Below are 24,569 nucleotides of genomic sequence, written 5' to 3'. Positions count from 1 at the left end.
GTGGTTGTTGGTAAGGTGGGATAGGCGGATGGCCATTGGTATTACCGCAAAACACCCGGTTTTAATCACAGACACACACACACATACATACACAAACATGTCAATCATACATAACCACCCACGCGTATGGGCAAAGAAATCAATTTTGTAAAATTTTAACAAAAATTATAATTGAAGATTGGCGATAGGCGATATGCGATGGTTTTTTTTTTTTTGGTTGATCGAATGACAAACAGCCCAATGTTTGATGGGGGTATCGAAATCCATTGGGTCGATTTGATTTGATTTAAGTTGTTGATTTATTGATTGATTAATGTATTGGGTTTTGTTGTTGTTTTTGTTGTGGTTATGTGATTTTAATGAAATGAAAATATATCCAAATTAAAGAAACGAAAAAAAAAAAAAATAAAAAAACAAAATTAATTTTTTTTAAATTATTACCAAACCATGCAATGAAAAAATAAATTAAATTAAATTAAAAAGTAATAAAAATAATATTTTTAGCTAATTAATTGACGTAAGTATTGTTATGAATCATGCATGCTCTTTTGATGCTGAACCTTACCTGAAGTTAACCTGAGATACATCGCCCTTCTGCGACTGCAGGCGGGAGAGTTTTAAGAATACATCCTCTAAGCTGATACATTTGTACATTGATAGTAAAACGCTGGGTGATTCTTCGGCCAGTAAATTGCCCGAACGCATTAGACCAATCTAAGCAGAAAGAAAAAACATGGTTAGTTGGTGTCTTATCAAACATGCTCCATGCACATCCGTACCGTATGCGCCTGCCTGGCTTCCTCAATGTAATGTGTCGTTATAATAACTGTCTTCTGTCCCGATTTTGTAATATGTACCAAATGATTCCATATACTCTGACGCAAAAGTGGATCCACACCCACTGTAGGCTCATCCAAAATCAACAGTTCGGGATCATGCATAAGGGCTACGGCGAATGAAACACGCCTCTGTTGACCACCGCTAAGATTTTTCACCAATCGCTTTTCTGACGGTAGATCCAAGAAATTCAACAAAAACTGTAAACGTTCATCGATTTCTTTGGTTTCCATGCCAAAAATCCAACCGAAATACATCATGGTTTCTCGTATGGAAAATTCCGCATATAGGGCAATCTCTTGTGGCATATAACCGACACGTTTGCCTGGAACACCAGAAATGCGAGAGCCAGGTTTACCGCCCAAAACGAATATTTCGCCAGAATCGATGCGACGACGACCAACGATGCAGGAAAGCAGAGTAGTTTTACCACAACCCGAGGCACCCAGCAGGCCATAGCTGAAATGAAACAAGAAAATCAGTTAAATATGTGAACATTGTATTACTCGAAACTAAACTAGGACAAATAAATTATATTTGGGGGGACATTTGTTTTCTATATTCTCAAATAATTAACTTCTGTAGCAAATAGAGGAAAGTAAGGAATAACTAAAAACAAACACCAGTAACTAAATTTTGAACACGTATAAGAACTTCAAAAAACAAGTAAAAAGGCTTTAAGTTCGACCGGACCGAACTTTGGATACCCACCATCTGGGGTATATATATAAACCAAGTTTCATCAAAATGTGTCAAACTGTGTCAAATTTTATAAATGTACCTTTCATCGGGACAAGACTTTAAATCGAGAGACCGGTCTATATGGCAGCTATATTCAAATCTGGACCGATCCGGGCCAAATTGAAGAATAATGTTGAAGGGCCTAACACAACTCACTGTCACAAATGTTGACGAAATCTGACAATAAATGCGCCTTTTATGGGGCCAAAACCTTAAATCGAGAGATCGGTCTATATGCCAGTTATATTCAAATCTGGACCGATTTGGGCCAAATTGAAGAAGGATGTCGAAGGGCCTAACACAACTTACTATCCCAAATTTCAGCAAAATTGGATAATAAATGTGGCTTTTATGAGCATAAGACCCCAAATCGGCGGATAGGTCTATATGGCAGTTATATCCAAACCTGGACCGATCTGGGCCACATTAAAGGAGGATATCGAGGGACCTAACACAACTCACTCTCCCAAATTTTAGCAAAATCGGATAAAAAATGTGACTTTTATGGGCCTAAGACCCTAAATCGGCGGATCGGTCTATATGGGGGCTATATCTAGATAGTCCGATATAGCCCATCTTCGAACTTAACCTGTTTAAGGACAAAAAAGGAATCTGTGCAATGACTGTAGCGTGATTTCAACAGACAGACGGACGGACATGAGTAGATCGTCTTAGATTTTTACGCTGATCAAGAATATTTATACTTTATAGGGTCGCTTCTTCTTCATCAGCGACGAAGTTCATTTTTAGCTCAATAGGTACATAAATAAGCAGAATTTTCGATTTTGGAGTGAAGATCAGCCTGAAGCATTGCAAGAGCTGTCAATACATCCAGAAAAAGTCACAGTTTGGTGCGGTTCATGGGCTGGTGGAATCATTGGACCGTACTTCTTCAAAGATGATGCGAATCGTAACGTAATGGTGAGAGCTATCTTGAGATGATATCCAACTTTTTTTTGCCCAAAATGCAAGAGCTTGACTTGCATGACATGTGGTTTCAACAAGCCCGTACCACATGCCACACAGCGCTCGTAACAATGGACTTATTGAGAGACGAGTTCGTTCAACATTTCATTTCACGCTCGTGACCGGTCAATTTGCCACCTAGATCGTGCGATTTAACACCTTTAGACTATTTTTTGTGGGGCTATGTTTTAACTCATGTCTATGATAGTCCTAAGTACGCAGGGAAAATAGTGGCCAGATGAGGCGCCAGATAGTCGGCCTCCTTTTATAGTGACGCTGAAAACATTCCGTCACCCGAACCTGATGGAATATTTCTGGCGTTACTACAAAAGATGGATAACCCATTTGCTAAGGAACAGGTGTGTCCCATGGCATAAATATAAGGGATAAAGTGGCACAGGGCACGCCACAGGGGGTATTTTATCGCCACTCCTTTGTGTGACCACCATAAATGACCTACTATGGATGCTGACTGAGCAGGGATTTGAACACGTCTGCTCTGCAGACGATGTTATAATACTTCTTAGAGGTAAGGATCCGAACCATCTATGCAGAAGGGCCGAAAGGGCATATGGCATATGACTGGGCTAGACCCAGGGGTCTCAATGTTAACCCAGAGAAGACTGACATATGCCTGTTCACGAGGAAGACAAAGGTGGGCCAATTTGACGCACCACGTTTCCTCAATAAAACGATTTCGATATCTGACAAGATCAAATACTTAGGAGTGATCTTGGAAGGGTCACAGAAGTTGGGCACTATATAGATAGGCCGTAGGCTCGAAATGGGGCCTGAATCCACTGATAGCCCACTGGCTCTACAGAAGCGTGATTAGACCAATACTTACTTAAGCCTCAATAGTTTAGTGCACTGCTATGGATGCCGTCTTGGCATGGGCGGAGCGATGAAAACCACGCCCACTAGGGCACTGGAGATTTTTCTAGATATCCGACCCACTGACATAAAATCGCACTTGCTGTCAAAAGAAGAAGGCTTATCGTCTAAATGAAACTTTGCACAGATTCTTTTTTGTCCGTAAGCAGGTTAAGTTCGAAGATGGGCTATATCGGACTATATCTTGATATAGCTCCCATATAGACCGAACCGCCGATTTAGGGTCTTAGGCCCATAAACACCACATTTATTATCCGATTTTGCTGAAATTTGAGACAGTGAGTTGTGTAAGGCCCTTCAACATATTTCTGCAATTTGGCTCAGATTGGTTCAGATTTGGATATAGCTGGCGTATAGACCGATCCTCCGATTTAGGGTCTTAGGCCCATAAAAGCCACATTTACTATCCGATTTTGCTGAAATTTGAGACAGTGAGTTGCGTTAGGCCCTCCGACATCTCTATTCTATTTGGTTTAGATCGGTTCAGATTTTGATATAGCTGCCATATAGACTGATCCACCGATTTAGGGTCTAAGGCCCACATTTATTATCCGATTTTGCTGAAATTTGGGACAGTGAGTTGTGGTCTAACACCCTCGACATCCTTCTTCAATTTAGCTTCGATCGGTCCAGATTTGGAATTAGCTGCCATATAGACCGATACGCCGATTTAGGGTCTTAGGCCCATAAAAGCCACATTATTGTCCGATTTTGTTGAAATTTGGGACGGTGAGTTAAGTTAAGCCCCTCGACATACTTATTCAATATGGCACAGATCGGTCCAGATTTGGATATAGCTACCATATAGACCTATCTCTTGATTTAATGTTTTGGGCCCATAAAAGGCACATTTATCGTCCGATGTTGCCGAAATTTGGGACAATGAGTTAAGTTAAGCCCCTCGATATATTTCTGCAATATGGGTCAGATCAGTCCAGATTTGGATATAGCTGCTATATAGACCGATGTCTCGATTTAAGTTTTTGGGCCCATAAAAGGCGCATTTATTGTCCGATGTCGGCGAAATTTGGGACAGTGAGTGTTAAGCCCGCCAATATACTTTGTCAATATGGCACAGATCGGTCCAGATTTGGATATAGCTGCCATATAGATCGATTTCTCGATTTATAGTTTTGGGCCCATAAAAAGCGCTTTTATTGTTCAATGTCGCCGAAATTTAGGACAGTGAGTTGTGTTAAGCCCATCAACATACTTTTTCAATTTGGCTCAGATCGATCAAGATTTGGATATAGCTGCCATATAGACCGATCTCTCGATTTAAGGTTTTGGGCCCATAAAAGGCGCATTTATTATTCGATTTAGCCTTAATTTGGGACAGTGAGTTGCGTTAAGTTCTTCAACAACTTTCTACAATTTGGCCCGGATCGGTTCAGATTCGGATATAGCTGCCATATAGACCGATCTCTCGATTTAAGGTTTTGGACCCATAAAAGGCGTATTTATTGTCCGATGTCGCCGAAATTTGGGGCAGTGAGTTAAGTTAAGCCTACTACATACTTCTTTAATATGGCACAGATCGGTTCAGATTTGGATATAGCTGCTATATAGACCGATCTCTCGATTTAAGGTCTTGCAGCCATATAAACCACATTTATTATCCGATTTTGCTGAAATTTGTGACAGTGATTTGTGTTAGGCCCTTCGACATCCTCCTTCAATTTGGCTCAGATCGGCCTAGATTTGGATATAGCTGCTATATAGACCGATCTCTCGGTTTTGGGTCCATAAAAGGCGCATTTTTTGTCCGATTTCGCTGAAATTTGGAACAGTGAGTTGTGTTAAGCTCTTCGAAAATTTTCTCCAACTTGGACCAAGTCCGTTCAGATTTAGATGTAGCTGCCATATAGACGGATATCTTGATTAAATGTCTTGGCCCCATAAAAGGCTTTTCTACATCCGTGTCGTATGTGGTTCAGATCGGTTTATTTTTAGACATAGCTACTAAAAAGACCAATATATTGTTATACACAATTGAATAATGACTTGTACTTAGGTCCAAATCGGAACATGTTTCATCCAAGTCGGAACATATTTCGTCCAAATCGGAACATATTTCGATATAGCTGCTATGGGGCATAAGGTATGCTTTTTTCAACGGATTTTAACGAAAGGTGGTTTATGTATATACCTCAGGTGGTGGGTATCCAAAGTTCAGCCTGGCCGAATTTAAAGCCTTTTTACTTGTTTTTAATACAAAAACCATGAAATGCAATAAGACTCAAAAATGGTTTTCAAAAATCTCACTCCTAAGAATTTAGAGAAAATTTTTCATGTAATTTTTTTTGAATACAAAAAATTGTCGATCTTCGACAAGCCAATTTTCCCCGCAAAAAATGACCTTATATGACGGAAAACAAGTTTGTTAATAACTTTCATTCATGGCTGAATGGAAGTGAACATTTATGGCTGAAGTAGAAGGAATCTTACTTCTCTTCTTAACAATGGTCTTAAATATCGAAGTGGATATGATTGCAGACTGTCACTAAAATCCAACTTTATCTAGCCAGACAGGAAGTCATTCTGAGAATATCGGTAGGCTTAAAGTTGGGCTTATCACTTCTTCTGTATGATAGCAGTAGTACCTGAATTATAGTAGTAGTTACCTGTATCACAGTAGTGGCCCCTAGTCTCTCGAATATCATTGATAACGGATTTCCTTAACAAACTCATTAGGTTTTGGCTGCCTTGTATAAGAGTTAATGGCAAACCACTCTACATTTGGTCTTGTGAATACCAAATAAAAAGTGGGAGCAATGGTATCAGTTGGGTGATATACCATTTACTTATACAGTATTGGGTTAATACTCGAAAAAACGTTACCATTAATCACCTTTGGTATTGCCATATGCTTGTTTTCATACTAAAAAACAAAAATTGATTTACATATCATATTTCCTAAATCAATCTCCAGAGTTAAGCTTAGCAATTTAACACATCAAGAAGTTAATCTTGGGAAAAAGTCCGCAATTAACATGTTAAATGTCTACACTACTTCGGTGGACATTTGCATTCCTATTAATTTAATTTAAAATTAAAATATTAAAACGCTTTAAAACGCTCCCCCCTCTCTCTCCCTCTTCCCCAGGAAAGGCTAAACCAGTTTTCCCTGGGGTGCTAAAAGTCATCGAATTTCTACAGTTTGCTCAAGTCCAAATATATTCAAGAGCACAGACGGGGCAGCCTGGTAATTACTGGCTAAACCATACTAGCTGGGGACTAAAAGCTAATAACCACACTAACTTAGTCTAGTTCGCAATATAAAAATCATCGTTTTTAAATATTTCACTTGATGTGTCCGGGCATGTGTGTGTGTGTTTTTTTTTTGAATTGGCTTTGATAGCACCATACTTGTATGGGGGAAATTATAAAACAAATTTGAACAGAACTGCATTCAAATACAACTGCACATACATGCACATACACATACACATACAGCAAAATGCATTCTTATGCGATTGCGCTCGATCATATTCGTAGTCGTACTAGTGCTTGTTTCAAGATAATCGCTCTAATTACAATCGCATGTCTAAACACCTTTGGACGATTTCAAAACTCACACAACAACAAAAATACTACAAAAACAGAGAAAAACAAAACTGGAAATGATATTTTCAAAGTTGAACAATTAAACCATGTTTTTTTTTGTTTTCGCTCCATTCGATATAACCGTTAATGCCAACTAAAATCGAAATCGCTATCGCCATTTTGTTTGATCGTCAGTCAGCATTCAGTCCATTCAAGATGAATTTTTTTGAAATCTTTGCTTTTAGAATTAGTTTTTTGAACAAAGATTTCATGCTGCTTCCTTTCAAATATAAATTTTTCAAGTTTTGTGTTATTATACCTATCACTACTCCGTTTGTAATACCTCAAAATGTTAATCTACAAAGTATTTTTGATCGTCTGGACATTCAAAGTTAATCCAGCCATGTTTTTCCATTGAAATCGCTTTCAAAAGAATGAAGATAAGAACTTGAAATTTTGCACAAATATGTATTGATGGATTAAAATAACAAGTAGCAAGTAAAAGCGTGCCAAGTTCGGCCGGGCCGAATCTTATATACCCTCCACCATGGATCGCATTTGTCGAGTTATTTTCCCGGCATCTCTTCTTAGGCAAAAAAGGATATAAGAAAAGAGTTGCTCTGCTATTAAAACGATATCAAGATATGGTCCGGTTCGGACCACAATTAAATTATATGTTGGAGACCTGTGTAAAATGTCAGCCAATTCGAATAAGAATTGCGCCCTCTGGGGGCTCAAGAAGTAAAATAGAGAGATCGATTTATATGAGAGCAGTTTCAGGCTATAGACCGATTAAGACCATAATAAACACGTATGTTGATGGTCATAAGAGGATCTGTTGTACAAATTTTCTAGAGGCTCAAGAAGTCAAGATCCAAGATCGGTTTATATGGCAGCTATATCAGGTTCTGAACCGATTTGAACATTATACGCCCTCTAGAAGCTCAAGAAGTCTAGTCCCCTGATCCGTTTATATGACAGCTATATCAGGTTATTAACCGATCGATGATATTTTTGATCGTCTGGACATTCAAAGTTAATCCAGCCATGTTTTTCCATTGAAATCGCTTTCAAAAGAATGAAGATAAGAACTTGAAATTTTGCACAAATATGTATTGATGGATTAAAATAACAAGTAGCAAGTAAAAGCGTGACAAGTTCGGCCGGGCCGAATCTTATATACCCTCCACCATGGATCGCAATTGTCGAGTTCTTTTCCCGGCATCTCTTCTTAGACAAAAAAAGCATTTAAGAAAAGATTTGCTCTGCTAGAGCGATATCAAGATATGGTCCGTTTTGGACCACAATTAAATTATATGTTGGAGACCTGTGTAAAATGTCAGCCAATTCGAATAAGAATTGCGCCCTCTGGGGGCTCAAGATGTAAAATAGAGAGATCGATTTATATGAGAGCTGTATCAGGCTATGGACCAATTCAGACCATAATAAAGACCTATGTTGATGGCCATGAGAGGATCTGTCGTACAAAATTTCAGGTAAATCGGATAATAATTGCGACCTCTAGAGGCTCAAGAAGTTAAGATCCCAAATGGGTTTATATGGCAGCTATATCAGGTTCTGAACCGATTTGAACATTATTTGATACAGTTGTTGAAAGTAAGAATAAAATACGTCATGCAAAATTTCAGTCAAATCGGATAGGAATTGCGCCCTCTAGTGGCTCTAGAAGTCAAGACCCAAGATCGGTTTATATGGCAGCTATATCAGGTTATGGACCGACTTGAACCATACTTGGCACAGTTGTTGGATATCATAACAAAACATGTCGTGCAAAATTTCATTTCAATCGGATGAGAATTGCACACTCTAGAGGCTCAAGAAGTCAAGACCCAAGATCGAGTCAAGTTGATGAAGGATATCAAAGGGCCTAACACAACTTACTGTCCCAAGTTTTGGCAAAATCGGACAATAAATGTGCCTTTTATAGGCTCGGAGGCCACCGTAGCGCAGAGGTTAGCATGTCCGCCTATGACGCTGAACGCCTGGGTTCGAATCCTGGCGAGACCATTAGAAAATATTTTCAGCGGTGGTTTTCCCCTCCTAATGCTGCCAACGTGAGGCACAATGCCATATAAAACTTCTCTTAAAAGACATGTCGCACTGCGGCGCGCCGTTCGGATTCGGCTATAAAAAGGAGGCCCCTTGTCATTGAGCTTAAACTTGAATCGGACTGCATTCATTGATATGTGAGAAGTTTGTCCCTGTTCCTCAGTGGAATGTTCATGGGCCCAAGAACTTAAAGCGAGAGATCGGTCTATATGACAGCTATACCCAAATCTGGACCGATCTGGGCCAAATTTCAGATAATAAGTGTGGCTTTTATGGACCTAAGACCCTAAATCGGCGGATCGGTCTATATGGGGGCAATACAAAATATAGTGCGATATAGTCCACCTTCGAACTTAACCTGCTTATGAGCAAAAAAAAAAAAAGGATTTGTGCAAAGTTTCTGCTCAATATCTCTATTTTTAAAGACTGCAGCGTGATCTCAACAGACAGACGGACGGACATGGCTAGATCGTCTTAGATTTTTACGCTGATCAAGAAAATAAATACTTTATAGGATCGGAAATGAATATTTCAATGTGTTGCAAACGGAATGACAAAATGAATATATCCCCATCCTTCGGTGGTGGGTACAGAAAAACGGATCGGAAAAAATCGTCAAATCGTAAGGAATTAAAAGCCAATGGCGTTAAATCGTCAAGTTTGCCAGCCATGAATGTGTGACAGTTTGGTACACTAATCACCACTCATCAGAAAATCATGACATATTTTCAGTGAAGCGGATCGAAAAACTAATCATACTGCCACTGAAAAGAGGTGTCCATTCCATACTATTCCATGTATGCTAATGATTTGCCAAAGGAATTTACATATATATGCCGATGATGTACAACTATATTTATCAGCCAACTTCGATCGCTTTGATGTTTGTGTACATAATCTTAACATCGTTCTTTCCAGGGTATATAAATGGGCTACAAGAAACGGTCTTTTACTAAATCCGAGCAATTCGAAAGCAATAATTATTCTCCACCTGTAATCTCAACATCATCCTAGAGCTAGGAACTTCATCTATCGAGATTGTTGATAAGATCAAGATTCTGGGCATAATAATCAATGAACTCATGAACTGGTCCGACCAAATCTCGGCCGCTTGTGGCAAAGCATACTCTATGATTAGGAATCTTTGGCCAACGCAAACATCCTCCTCATCCTCCTCCTCAAATTCATCTTAAATTTTAGATAAAAACCAGTAATTAAGAACAAAAGTCGGGCGGTGCCGACTGAAAAATACCCTACACCTACCCTATAGTTACAATGTGGGAGCTATATCCAATTATGAACCAATTTTGATGGACCTCGGCGAGCAAATATATTCAAACTGTAATAACTACGGTTGTCAAATGACAACATTATTGCAACGAACATATATATAAGAGCAATATATAATTCCGAACCGATTTCAACCAAACTTCTCAGATAATGTGGTAGTCGTCGAGCAAGGCGTTGTACAAAGTTTTGGGAAGATTGGTTAATAAATGCGATTGCAATGGTTCTAGGAGTGAAAATCGGGCGATATATATATGAGAGCTATATCTAAATCTGAAGCGATTTCTAAGAAATTCAACAGTAATGTCGAGAGTCATAAGAAAATCCCTCCCACCAAATTTCGAGAGAATGGGTTAACAAGAGACCGTTTTATTGTATTATTACTGCAAATCGGACGAACATATATATGGGAGCTATATCTAAATCTGAACCGATTTCAAGAAAACTTCTCATATATTGTGGTAGTCGTCGAGGAATGCGTTGTACAAAATTTTGGGGAGATTTGACAATAAATGCGCTTGCAATGGCTCTAGGAGTGCGGGCTCTATATGAGAGCTATATCTAAATCTGAACCGATTTCTATAAAATTCACCAGTAATGTCGAGAGTCATAAGAAAATCTTTCCTGGCAAATTTCGAGAGAATCAGTTAACAAATGACCTTTTTATTGTATTGTTACTGCAAATCGGACGAACATATATGGGGGAGCTATATCCAGATCCGAACCGATTTTTTCCAATTTCAATAGGATTCGTGTCTAGGCCGAAACACATGCCTGTACCAAAGTTGAAGATGATCGGATGAAAACTGCGACCTGTACTTTGTACACAAACGAACGTGGACAGACGGGCATAGCTAAAAAGAATCAGAAAGTGATTTTGAGTCGATCGGTATACTTATCAATGGGTCTATCTCTCTTCCTTTTGGATGTTTCAAACAAATGCACTAAGTTATAATACCCTGTACCACAGTAGTGGTATATGGTATAATTGAAATTGGAAAAAAGCGTTGTAATCTACTCCTTAATACCTTTCATTGCCATATTGCCTAGGGTTAAAGGGGGTCCAAAATTTTCATTTCTCAAGGTCCTTCCCAGGGCCAATTTTTATACCCACCGCCGAATAATGGGGGTTTATTCATTTTGTTATTCCGTTTGCAACAGATCGAAATATCCATTTCCGACCCTTTAAAGTATATATATTCTTGATCGTCGTAAAAATCTAAGACGATCTAGCCATGTCCGTCCGTATGTCCGTCTGTCTGTTGAAATCAAAAAATAGAGATATTTAGCTGAAACTTTGCACAGATTATTTTTTTGTCTATAAGCAGGTTAAGTTCGAAGATGGGCTATATCGGACTATATCTTGATATAGCCCCCATATATACCGATCCGCCGATTTAGGGTCTTACGCCCATAAGAGCCACATTTATTACCCGATTTTGCTGAAATGAAATGGCCAGTCGATATCCTTCTTCAATTTGGTCCCGATCGGTCTAGATTTGGATATGGCTGCCATATAGACCGATCTCTCGATTTTGGATTTTGGGCCCATAAAAGGCGCATTTATTGTCCGATGTCGCCAAAATTTGGGACAGTAGGTTGTATTAAGGCCCTCGACAGTTTTCTGTAATTAGACCTAGATCGGTCCAGATATGGATAAATCTGCGATATAGAGCGATCTTTCGATTTAAAGTCTTGACCCCATAAAAGCGCATTTATAATCAGATTTCGATGAAATTTGACACAGTGACTTATGTTAGGCTTTTCGACATCCGTGTCATATATGGTTCAGATCGGCATATTTTTGGATATAGCTATCAAAAAGACCAATATTTTGTTCTGCAATATTAAACAATGCATAAATTATGCATTTTTCACCGGACAATGACAAAAGGTGCTTTGCATAGGTTGCCCAAAAAGTAATTGCGGATTTTTCATATAGTCGGCGTTGACAAATTTTTTTACAGCTTGTGACTCTGTAATTGCATTCTTTCTTCTGTCAGTTATCAGCTGTTACTTTTAGCTTGCTTTAGAAAAAAGTGTAAAAAAAGTATATTTGATTAAAGTTCATTCTAAGTTGTATTAAAAATGCATTTACTTTCTTTTAAAAAAAAACGCAATTACTTTTTGGGCAACCCAATATATACCCGAGGTGGTGGGTATCCAAAAGTTCGGTCCGGCCGAACTTTTCGCCTTTTTATTTGTTATATATATGAAGGGTAGCAGTTGTTAACACAGTTTTTTGGACCTCAAAGAGGTTGTTAACTTAAGGCATATTTGTTAAACATGCTTTCATAATGTAAAGTGGTTAACAAATTTTAAAATGAAAGTAAAATATTGCAAGGAAATAAAAGTTCAACAAGTGAAATCAATGCTCTGTTATATTTGTTTTCAAATTAAAGGTTTAAAGAAAGAACAATCTTAGTTCCCCATGTAATGGCGATAAATGGAGTTAGGTTAGGCAAAGAAAGCAGAAAGAAAGGTTAGGTAGAAGGTCACCGTGGCGCTAAAGGTTAGCATGCCCGTCTATGACGCCGAACGTCTGGGCTCAAACTCCGGCCTAAACATTAGAAAAGTTTTCAGCGGTAGTTATCCCCTTACTAATGCCGGATACATTTGTGAGGTATTCTGTCATGTTAAAAATTCTCTACCAACTTATGTACTATATGGCACGCCGTTCGGACTCGGCATATACGAGGTAAAGGGGGCCCCATTTTATTGGGCTTAAACTTTAATCCGACTTCACTCATTGATATGAGGAAAGTATCCCCTGCTACTCAATGGAATTTATGTTCATGGTAAATTAAGTATTTAGTAAAGAAAGCAGTTTGCAAATCACATCTCATTTAGACCGATTATTGAATGAAAGTAAAATCACAGCTTTATTTTTGTGAGGGGTGAACAAAGGCAGTGAGAAGAATCGAACCCGTGGAACTACTAGACAGCAAATATAATATCCATTGAAATATTTAAAATATTTGTAATGTGAACCTTAAGAACCTTTATTTATGTATGTAAACATGTATTCAGTAAGCCATTAAAAATGAGCTGTAAAGTAATAAATTGAAAAGATCACTTATTATCCGTTGGAAACTCATAGATCTTCATGAATGTTATTGGTTGTAAAGTAATTACAAAATCTTTATAAATTGTTTACTACATAATACTGTGAATATGGCGGAATGGAAAATTTAACTTCAGATCAACTGCTAATCCAACCATACTTGTATTATCATTAAAGATATTCTGCCATACAACAAAATTAGTTACTTTTCGTTTACGTACCTGTTAAATGACCTGTATATAACTATGGTTCATAGTAATTTTATATTTGACGTCTTAAACAAATTGAAGATTAATTTCTGATCCAAAGGTTGTTTTGACTTCTAATTCGAAAAGATTGCCTGCGCTATAATTCAGTTAAGTGATTAATCAAATTAAGTCGTCCCATTGGTTTATCTTTAAAGACATTCAATATTGTATTGACGAAACTCGTCCATGTTTAATCAATAGTTTATTGCCAATAAGTAAATGATTCATTAACATAAGGTTTGAAAATGGAATCAACTATTAAATTTGGATGCTGAAGATACATGGGGTATTTGTAGAGATGTGATTATTTGAATATTTTTAGTATGTCAAATTAAATATTTAGGCAAATTTGAAAATCAGCTATGAAGAGGTTTCATTAAAAAACTATTAATAAGATTGACAATTTTTTAAAATAGTTTAAAGTCATTGAATACCTTTGGGCTTAAACTTTAGGAAACCGCTTGCATATCGTTATAGAAATATTAATAGATTTGGGTTTCCCTGAACCGGTTGAGGTGCTCGTGTCAAGCCTTGAAATCAGAGGATCCGCTAAATCAAGTCATATTTAGAATGAATTTTTGAAAAACTAATACACCTCATTATGGGGGCCACCCAACCGAAGAGCAAGTCTGGACTGCGCTCATTGATATATGAGACTTTTGCTCATGTTCCTTTATAGAATTTTCATGGACAAATCTGCATTTGCAATACAATTCACTGTGAACAGCTAGGTACAGGCTAGGTTAGGTTAGGTTTAAGTGGCAGTCTGCCATCAGACTAACTTAGACGTTTTCGTTCATTGTGATACCACAGGAACAGAAGAAGGAAGATGCCTTTTAGTCCCTACCGGTGAACCATGCAGATAGCTTTAAAAAGCCCAACAACTTGCGAATGTTCACATCCACTAAATCAGACAGGTTCTCAAAGAAATGAGAACCGTAAGTGAAACACCTGCTGACTGCTAGTGCAGGATACACACACAGAAGGTGTTCTATAGTCTCTTCTTCTTTTATGTCCTCACAGCTTCTGCAAAAGTTGTTGCAGGCAACCTTTGGTCTGTCAGCATGTTTTCCGATTAGACAGTGACCGGTCATGACGGACACAATGCCTGAGACGTCTGTTCTAGCCAATGACAACAGAGCGGAAGATCTCTTCAAGTCTAGATGGGGCCACATAGCTTTCGTACAGCTAGGTACAATTACACAGAAAAAAATATCACAAAATTTTTTTTCAACTAAAAATTTAATTAAAAATAGAAATGTTTGCAATTAAAAAATTAATTGAAATAATATTTTTTTTTTTTAATTGAATCCGAGTTTTTTTTTCAAGAGATTTTATTTTTTAATTTTCAATTAAAAAATTAATTAATTCAATATTTTTTTTTAATTGAATTTGAACTTTTTTCAATTACGATTGTGATTGCAATTTTTGTCATTTTCAATTAAAAAATTGACTTATTCAATCATTTATTTAATTAAATCTTAAAAAATTTTATATATAAATATGATTGAAAATGTTATCGTTTTCAATTAAACAATATCGGCCTAAACCTCAAATTTTTTTCTTTTTGTCACCCGATTCCTTCGCAAATCATTGAAAACAGCTGTTTTTATAAAGGAAAAACAGCTGTTTTCATTGAAATGGCGAACGAATCGAGTGACAAAAAGAAAAAAATCTTTGTATTATAGGCAGTAAGTTCTTTCAATCATTGTTTAATTGAATTGGAAACTTTTTAATATTCAACGACGCTGTCATGACTCAGTTTTTGAAAAGTCTAGCCGCTCAAAATTGTGATAAATACGTTCTATATATAGAAGATATAACTCTCCCACAAACAAATTTTCGACTACCTTTTTATACCCACCACCGAAGGTTGAGGGTGTTTCTTTTTGTCATTCCGTTTGCAACACATCGAAATATCCATTTCCGACCCTATAAAGTATCGATCTAGCCATGTCCGTCCGTCTGTCTTTTGAAATCATGCTACAGTCTTTAAAAATAGAAATATTAAGCTGAAACTTTGCGTGATTTGTTTTAGGCCCTTCGACATCCTTCTTCAATTTGGCCCAGATCGGTCCAGATTTGGACCATATAGACCGATACTCCGATTTAGGGTCTTAGGTCCATAAAAGCCACATTTATTATTCGATTTTGCTGAAATATGGGACAGTGAGTTGTGTTAGGCCCTTCGACATCCTTCGTTAATTTGGCTCAGATCGTTCCAGATTTGGATATAGCTGCCATATAGACCGATTCACCGATTTAGGGTCTTAGGCACATAAAAGATACATTTATTATCCGATTTTGCTGAAATTCGGGAGAGTGAGTTGTCTTAGGCCCTTCGGCATCTTTCTTCAATTTGGCCCTGATCCGATCAGATTTGGATATAGCTGCCATATAGACCGATCCCTCGATTTAAGGTTTTGGACCCATTAAAGGCGCATTTATTGTCCGATGTCACCGAAATTTGGAACGGTGAGTAAAGTTAAGCCCCTTAACATACTTCTGCATTATGGCACAGATCGGTCCAGATTTGGATATAGCTGCCATATAGACCGACCCTCCCCCTTACCCCAAAAGTACTATCCAAAAATAAAAGTCGACCGATTGGGACAATATGGGATTCAAATGAAAGGCATTCAAGAGTAGAGTACGAATTTCATAAGTACCTGGGAGGCCACCCCTAGCCCGTTAACCCAAAAACACCACCAAAAATCAAAAGTGGACCGATAAGGACAATATGGGAATCAAATGAAAAGAATGCGGGAGTAGATAACGAATCAGGCATACAAATTCATGTCGAAATATAGGGGGTCACCCCACCCTCACAAAAACTCCGAAATTGACTCGATTTGTTTGTTCCGTATAGACTGAAAAACGGCAGAACCGATTTTCTCCAAAATTTTCGCAAATAGTGTATAGGTTGGTCTGAAAGGAAACATAGGTTATATAAATTTTCGGTATCGGAAGGGGGACGGACCATCCCCCTAATGCCAAAAACACAACCCAAAATCAAAAGTGGACCGATCGAGACAATATAGATATCAAATGAAAGGTATTGGAGACTAGAATACGGTATGGTGAGTATAAGTACCCATCGGGCCCCCACCCAACCCCAAAACTCCCCCAAACAGATATATTGGCAGTTCATTTCAATATGGGGCTCAAATGATGGTATTCGGGAATAGATTTCGAATTTGGCATACAAAATCAGATCGAAGTATAGAGGGTCACGAAAAAAAACGCCATTAGACCCATTATGACTATATGATACTTGGCTGAACCGATTTTCTTAAAATTTTCATAGATTGTGTACATTTGTCGGGAAGGAAAAATAGGCTTTATAATTTTTAGATACCGGTTGGAAGCGGACCCTCCCCCTTACGCCAAAAACGCCACCAATATCCGAAAGTGGTCCGATGGGCACAATAAGGGTATCAAATGAAAGGTATTGGAGATCAGAAAACGAATGTAGTATTAAAATTTAGGTCCAAGTAACCAGCGGGGCCCCCCCAACTCTAAAACTCCTCTAAACAGATATATTCAAAGTTCATGTCAATATAGGACTCAAATGAAAAGTATCAGGGAGTAGATTACAAATATGGCATAAAACATTAGGTCCAAGCAATGGGAGGTCGCCCACCCACAAGTACCCCCAAGTGGGCATATTAGCCGACTATGGCTATATGGGACTCAAATAAAAGATTACGAATATGACATTAAAATTTGCGTTGAAGTCTAAGTAGCGCTTTTCTATCTAAAGATGCCTCAATGGGTTATTTGACCCATTATGATAATATGGGATTCAAATGAAAGGTATTTAGGAGTGGAAAACGAATTTGATATTCAATTTTGCAGCCAAGTGTTTTGGGGTACACCCTAAAGCACTCCCTCCTCTAATGAGAAGATTACCCTAAGGAAGAACATTACCACCAGGAACCGAGAAGGGGCAAATTCCGAGTCCGAACGGCGTCCCGCAGTGCGACATCTCTTTGGGAAAACATTTTTAAATGACCATGCATGGCATTGTACCTCGCAAATGTCGCCAGCATTAAGAGAGGATAAACATCGCTTTGTCCGATGGTCTCGCCAGGATTCGAACGCGTTCAGCGTCATAGGCTACAATGGCACTAATTCGATATCCGCATTCAGGGCGAAGTGACCCCACCCTAAAATGATATTAGAGAGTTATAGAAGGCGCAGCGGTTCGGCTAGTAGACTTATATAAACTGATTACAATCCGAACCGATCTATGATGTATTTGCAAGTCGACTTAAGACGTAAAAATTTTTCATGACTAAATAATGTGTTCAAAACCCAAGATCTTAGGGATGGAATGACGAACTGAAGCTAATGGGTTGCCCAAAAAGTAATTGCGGATTTTTTAAAAGAAAGTAAATGCATTTTTAATTAAACTTAGAATGAACTTTAATCAAATATACTTTTTTTACACTTTTTTTCTAAAGCAAGCTAAAAGTAACAGCTGATAACAGACAGAAGAAAGAATGCAATTATAGAGTCACAAGCTGTGAAAAAATTTGTCAAAGCAGACTATATGAAAAATTACTTTTTGGGCAACCCAATATATTATTGATCGTCTCGACATTCTGAGTCGATCTAGCCATGTCCGACCGTCCGTCTGTCGAGATCACGATAGCGGGTCGAACACGTAAAGCTAGGCGCTTGAAATTTTGCAGATATACTTAATATTGATGTAGGGCGTTGGGGATTGCAAATGAGCCATATCGGTTTAGATTTAGATATAGCTCACATATAAACCGATCTCCCGATTTGACTTCTTGAGCCCATAGAAGCCGCAATTTGGCTGAAATTTCCACATATGTTATGACTTCCGACAACTATGCCTAATACGGTCCGAATCGGTTTATAATCTGACATAGCTTCCATATAAACCGATCTCCTGATATTCTGAGTCGATCTAGCCATGTCCGACCGTCCGTCTGTGGAAATCACGAGAGCGGGTCGAACGCCTAAAGCTAGGCGCTTGAAATTTTGCGCAGATACTTAATATTGATGTAGGTCAATGGGGATTGCAAATGAGCCATATTGGTTCAGATTTAGTTATAGCTTACATAGAAACCGATCTCCCGATTTGTCTTCTTGAGCCCATAGAAGCCTCTATTTGCCTGAAATTTCCTCATAGTGTTCTGTTATGACTTCCAACAACAATGCTTAATACGGTTCGAATCGGTTTATATTCTGATATAGCTTCCATATAAACCGATCTCCTGATATTCAGAGTCGATCTAGCCATGTCCGTCCATCTGTCGAAATCACGATAGCGGTCAAACGCGTAAAGCTAACCGCTTGAAATGTAGGTCATTGGGGATTGGAAATGGTCCATATCGGTTCAGATTAGGATATAGGTCCCATATAAACCGATCTCCCGATTTGACTTCTTGAGCCCCTGGAAGCCAAAAATTTTGTTCGATTTGGCTGAAATTGAGCATGTTCTGTTATGACTTCCAACAACTGTGTTGAGTACATTCTAAGTCGGTCAATACCTTGATATAGCTCCCATATAAACCGATTTCCCGATTTGACTTTTTGAGCCCTTACAAGCCGCGATTTTTATCCGATTTGGTTGAAATCTTGGATATATAGTTCTGTTATGAATTTTAACAACTGTGCCAAGTACAGACTAAATCGCTCTATAACCAGATATAGCACCCATTTGTAGCAGAATCCATGGTAGTGGGTTCCCAAGTTTCGCCCGATCTTACCACGCTTTATTATTGTATACACTCGCTGTTAGTTAGTGTACTACATGAGGTCTTAGGTGTACTTTAAACAACAATTTTCAGCAGTGTCGGCCAAAATTGCGACTTGTAGGGCTCAAAAACCACAAATCTGAAAATCGGTTTATATGTGACTCTAAATTTAAAAACGAAACGATTTTGCCCAACTCCAATCACGAATGGTGGCGGCTATAAAAGCATCATAAAAATACGGCTATTGAAATGATGTGAATTTGAATTTTTTGTTCATATTCAAATATCTTCACAATTTCTTGTTTCAAATTGCAATGAAAAAATTCTTGAAAATCATTGTGAACGTGAATGGTTATTATTAGAACATTTGTCCTTGCCAAACAAAAACTAAACACAACCGAATTCTTAATAGACCAAAAAAAATCAAAATCAAAATAATAAGTCTAAGCCCAAAAGCAATTTCGTATGACTAAAATGAGAAAGATACAGAATTGAAATCTTTAGCAATATTTAATGTGTTTTTTATATGTTCTTTGTTTCGATGAAATCAAATGAATCGCTACTTAACTATGAAGATGGAACAAAACAAAAAGCACAAAAGAACCTCTAGCATACGATACCAAAGTGGAATATCCGGTTAAAGTTGACTTGAAATGAAGGCTTAAAAAAATGGAGATCTGTTTTTTTCTTGAGGCTATCTGCGTAGAACGCAACAAGAATGAAGCAACGAGTAATTATGAGTCACAAGCTGCGATCAGCCTGTTGGCCACAAAAGACTTAAGAAGCGAACATGAAATTTCGTCATGCCCACTTTGTACCCGTGTCCATGCAACAACAGATTGTCTGACAACAGTTAAACACCATCCTCAACCTCTATGCAATGCAAACTGCCTACAAGTTATGTCATTTTTAAAAACTTTGCATATTCAATTGCACAATGGATTGGGGGTTAGGGGGGGAAGATTTTTCTTTTAGCGAATTGCTAACAAATTTATTACATACTTTCTCATTAATTTGGTGGTTTTTTCATATCTATTCGTGGAGCTCTTTCATTTGTCAACACCATAATGATAGCGAAATCCCCCACACAAATAATAGACAATGTGATGCCACAGTGTAAGATCTCTTGATGCCAGTAGGAGAAACGAAAGAGTAAATTTGTTTTTGTTTTTTCTTTTCAATATTTGGTCAACTCAATGGCATCGTGTAGTTCCCACATAAAAGACAAAGGGCGATATTCATTATAGAAATTTCATTTTTATTTGCAAAAAAGATGATAAAGAAGAGTACGATAAAATGCCATAGAAAAATGGGCTCTCATTGTTTTATCGAAATAAGGGAAATTGTGTCATGACACATAATGGACAGGAAAAATTACATAATAATCACAAGATGTTAAGAGAGATGTATGTGAGTTTGTGGTCTATGGAGGCATTTGATTATGCTCTCCAATATTCGTTACTAAAAAGTTTAATTATTAAATAATAAAATATAAAGATTGGAATTAAAAGATGGGATGGGAAGATGTTTACTAAAAATTTGTATGGAAATTTTTAATAATAGTTCTTTTCTCATTTGTTGTTGGATTTAAGTCCAGCTTAGACCAGTGGACCTTTTCTGCTTTGTTTCCTTTTATGTCTTTGTGTGTGTGGTTGACGCTAGATGCCATGTTATTTAATTTTTTCGTACTGCCATACTCACTAACACATACAAAACAAGTAAAAGCGTGCTAAGTTCGGCCGGGCCGAATCTTATATACCTTCCACCATAGATCGCATTTGTCGAGTTCTTTTCCCGATGTCTCTTTTAAGCAAACAAAGGATAAACGAAAAGAATTGATTTAATATTGGAGCTATGGCAAGTTATAGTCCGATTCGGACCATAATTGAATTGAATGTTGGAGACCATAGTCAAAGTCAATGTGTAAAATTTCAGCCAATTCGAGTAAGAATTGCGTCCTTTAGGGACTGAAGAAGTAAAATAGACCGATTCGGACCATATGTTGAAGGTCATGGGAGAAGCAGTTGTACAAAATTTCAGCCAAATCGGATAATAATAACGACCTCTGGAGGCTCAAGAAGTCAAGACCCCAGATCGGCAGCTATATTAGGCTATGGACCGATTTAAAGCATACTTAGCACAGTTGTGGGAAATTATATCGAAACACTTTGTGCTACATTTCAGACAAATCGGATAGGAATTGCGCCCTCTAGACGCTCAAGAAGTCAAGACCCAAGATCGGTTTATACGACAGCTACATCAGGTTATGAACCGATTTCAACCATACTTAGCACAGTTGTTGGGAGTCATAATTAAACACCTCATGCAAAATTTCAGCCAAATCGAATAAGAATTGTGCCCTCTAGTGGCTCAAGAAGTCAAGATCCCAGATCGGATTATATGGCAGCTGTATCAAAACATAGACCGATATAGCCCATTTACAATCCCAACTGACCTTCACTAATAAGAAGTATTTGTACAAAATTTCAAGCGACTAACTTTACTCCTTCGAAAGTTAGCGTGCTTTCAATACACAGACGGACGGACGGACGGATAAGGCTAGATCGACTTAAAATGTCATGACGATCAAGAATATATATACTTTATTGGGTCTAAGACGAATATTTCGAAGAGTTACAAACAGAATGACGAAGTTCAAATACGCTCACTCTATACATACTTGTTTCAAGTGTCAATGGTCTTATTTGGCAATATCAAATTTCAGTGAAATCGGATTGCAAATGCGCCTTTTATGAGGCAAAGACTTTAAATCGAGATATCGGTATATATGGCAGCTATATCCAAATCTGGACCGATTTAGGTCAAGTTGCAGAAAAATGTCAAAGAGTCTAATACAACTCACTGTCCCAAATTTCGCCGACATCGGGCAATAAATGCGCCTTTTATTGGCTCAAAACCTTAAATCGAGAGATCGGTCTATATGGCAGCCATATCCAAATCTGGTCCAATCTAGGCCAAATTGCAAAATGATGTCGAGGGGTCTAGCCCAACTCACTGTCCCAAATTTCGGCTACATAGGGCAATAAATGCGCCTTTTATGTGCCCAAAACCTCAAATCAAGATATAGGTCTATATGACAGCTATATTCAAATCTGAACCGATATGGGCCAAATTGAAGAAGAATGTCGAAGGGCCTAACACAACACACTGTCCCAAATTTCGGCGACATCGGACAATAGATGCGCCTTTTATGGGCTCAAAACCTTAAATCGAGAGATCGGTCTATACGGCCGCTATATTCAAATCTGAACCGATATGGGCCAAATTGAAGAAGAATGTCGAAGGGCCTAACACAACACACTGTCCCAAATTTCGGCGACATCGGACAATAAATGCACCTTTTATGGACCTAAAACCCTAAATCGACGATTCGGTCTATATGGCAGCTATATCCAAATCTGAACCGATATGGACCAAATTGAAGAAGAATGTCGAAGGGCCTAACACAACTCGCTGTCCCAAATTCTGTAAGTCCATGAATTTTTGTAATCAAAGTGCAGGTCGTATTTGTTGTCCGATTGTCATGAAATTTTGCACATGTCACATTTTTGGCCCTAGGACAAACGCTATAGATTTTGAAGAAATTGGTCCAGATTTAGATATAGCTCCCATATATATCTTTCATCCGATATGGCTTTTTAAGGCTATAGAAGCCACAATTTTCGTCCGATCTTTACAAAATTGGGCATTGGGTATTTTATTTGAGGTCTACATTTGTGCGCAAAGTTTTATAAAAATCTGTTCAGATTTAGATATAGCTCTCATATATATCTTTCATCCGATATGGCTTTTTAAGGCTGTTAAAGCCACAATTTTCGTCCGATCTTTTGAAAATTGGGCATAGGCTATTTTATTTGAGGTCTACATATGTGTGAAAAATTTTATAAAAATCGGTTCAGATTTAGATATAGCTCCCATATAAATCTTTCATCCGATATTTGTCGCTCCGATATTTGACGCTCTAATATGTATGAACAATTTCATGAAAATCGGTTCAGATTTAGATATAGCTCCCATATATATCTTTCATCTGATTTTAAGGCTTTTTAAGGCTGTAGAAGCCACAGTTTTAGTCCGATCTTTACAAAATTGGGTATGGGGTGTTTTATTTGACGTCTCTATAATATATAAATTTCATAAAAATCAGTCCAGATTTAGATATAGCTCCCATATATATGTATCATCAGATTTGCACTTAAATGGCCGTAGTAGCTCCAATTTTCAACCGATCTGTACAAAATTTGCCACGGACTGTTTTGTTACTGATCTTAACATATTTCATCAAAATCGGTTTAGATTTAGATATAGCTCCCATATATATCTTTCATCCGATTTGTACTATTAAGGTCGTAGAAACCACAATTTTGGTCCGAACTTCACGCGGAGTCGTTTTTGTGAAGTCTCAATGTATGTGCTAAATTTGATAAAAATCGGATCAGATTTAGATATGGCTGCCATATATGTTTTGTCACAATTTAGGTCCGATCTTTACAAAATTTAGCATGGGGTGTTTTATTTAACATCCTGATATGTGTGCAAAATTTCATGAAAATCGGTCCAGATTTAGATACAGCTCCCATATGTATCGTTCATCCGATATGGCTTTTTAATGCTATAGAAGCCACAATTTTCGTCCGATTTTGCATGAGACGATTTAATTGACGTTCCAATAAGTTCGCAAAATTTCATTAAAATCAGTTCTAATTTAGATATAGCTCCAATGTGTATATTTCATCCGATATCGGCTTTTAAGGCAGTAAAAACCACTATTTTGGTCACATCTCTACAATATAGGGCGTGAGATGTTCTATTTCATGTCTCAGTATGTGTCATTAAAATTTGCACAGGGTTCGATATAACTCCCACATAATCTTTTATCCGATATGGCCTTTTAAAGATGTGGAAATCGAAATCTTTTGTCCTATAGTAGGAAAATCTTACAAGGTTCTAAATTGCTATTTCAATTGGTATCTAAATAAAAGACTGACTAGATTTCAAGAAAAGTTTTACATATAAAAAGTACTACATACACTAGGTGGTGTAGTGTATTATATAGTCGGCACCGCCCGACTTTTGCCTTTCTTTACTGGTTTTAATTTGCAGTAATTTTTCAACCATTTATTTGATTTTTTCTCCTTTTTCTATATTTTTTCCTAAGCTTAC

At 37.7% G+C, this 24,569-nt stretch overlaps 1 protein-coding gene across 3 annotated transcripts in view; it reads right to left on the bottom strand.

The window, feature by feature from the left end:
- The window catches only part of LOC106083335 (ABC transporter G family member 20), a 134,952-nt gene that overhangs the window by 12,690 nt on the left and 97,693 nt on the right, over positions 1–24,569 (bottom strand). For all 3 annotated transcript variants that reach the window (XM_059362203.1, XM_013246276.2, XM_013246278.2), the window contains 2 exons: positions 780–1,296; positions 566–714 (listed from right to left, as the gene is read on the bottom strand). In XM_059362203.1, the coding sequence (XP_059218186.1) occupies positions 566–714; positions 780–1,296 (666 nt within the window). The remainder of the gene's footprint in view (positions 1–565; positions 715–779; positions 1,297–24,569) is intronic.

Source organism: Stomoxys calcitrans, chromosome 2 (genome assembly GCF_963082655.1).
Source record: "Stomoxys calcitrans chromosome 2, idStoCalc2.1, whole genome shotgun sequence".
NCBI classification, from domain to species: Eukaryota; Metazoa; Arthropoda; class Insecta; order Diptera; family Muscidae; genus Stomoxys; species Stomoxys calcitrans.
This window is presented reverse-complemented; position numbering and strand designations above follow the sequence as displayed.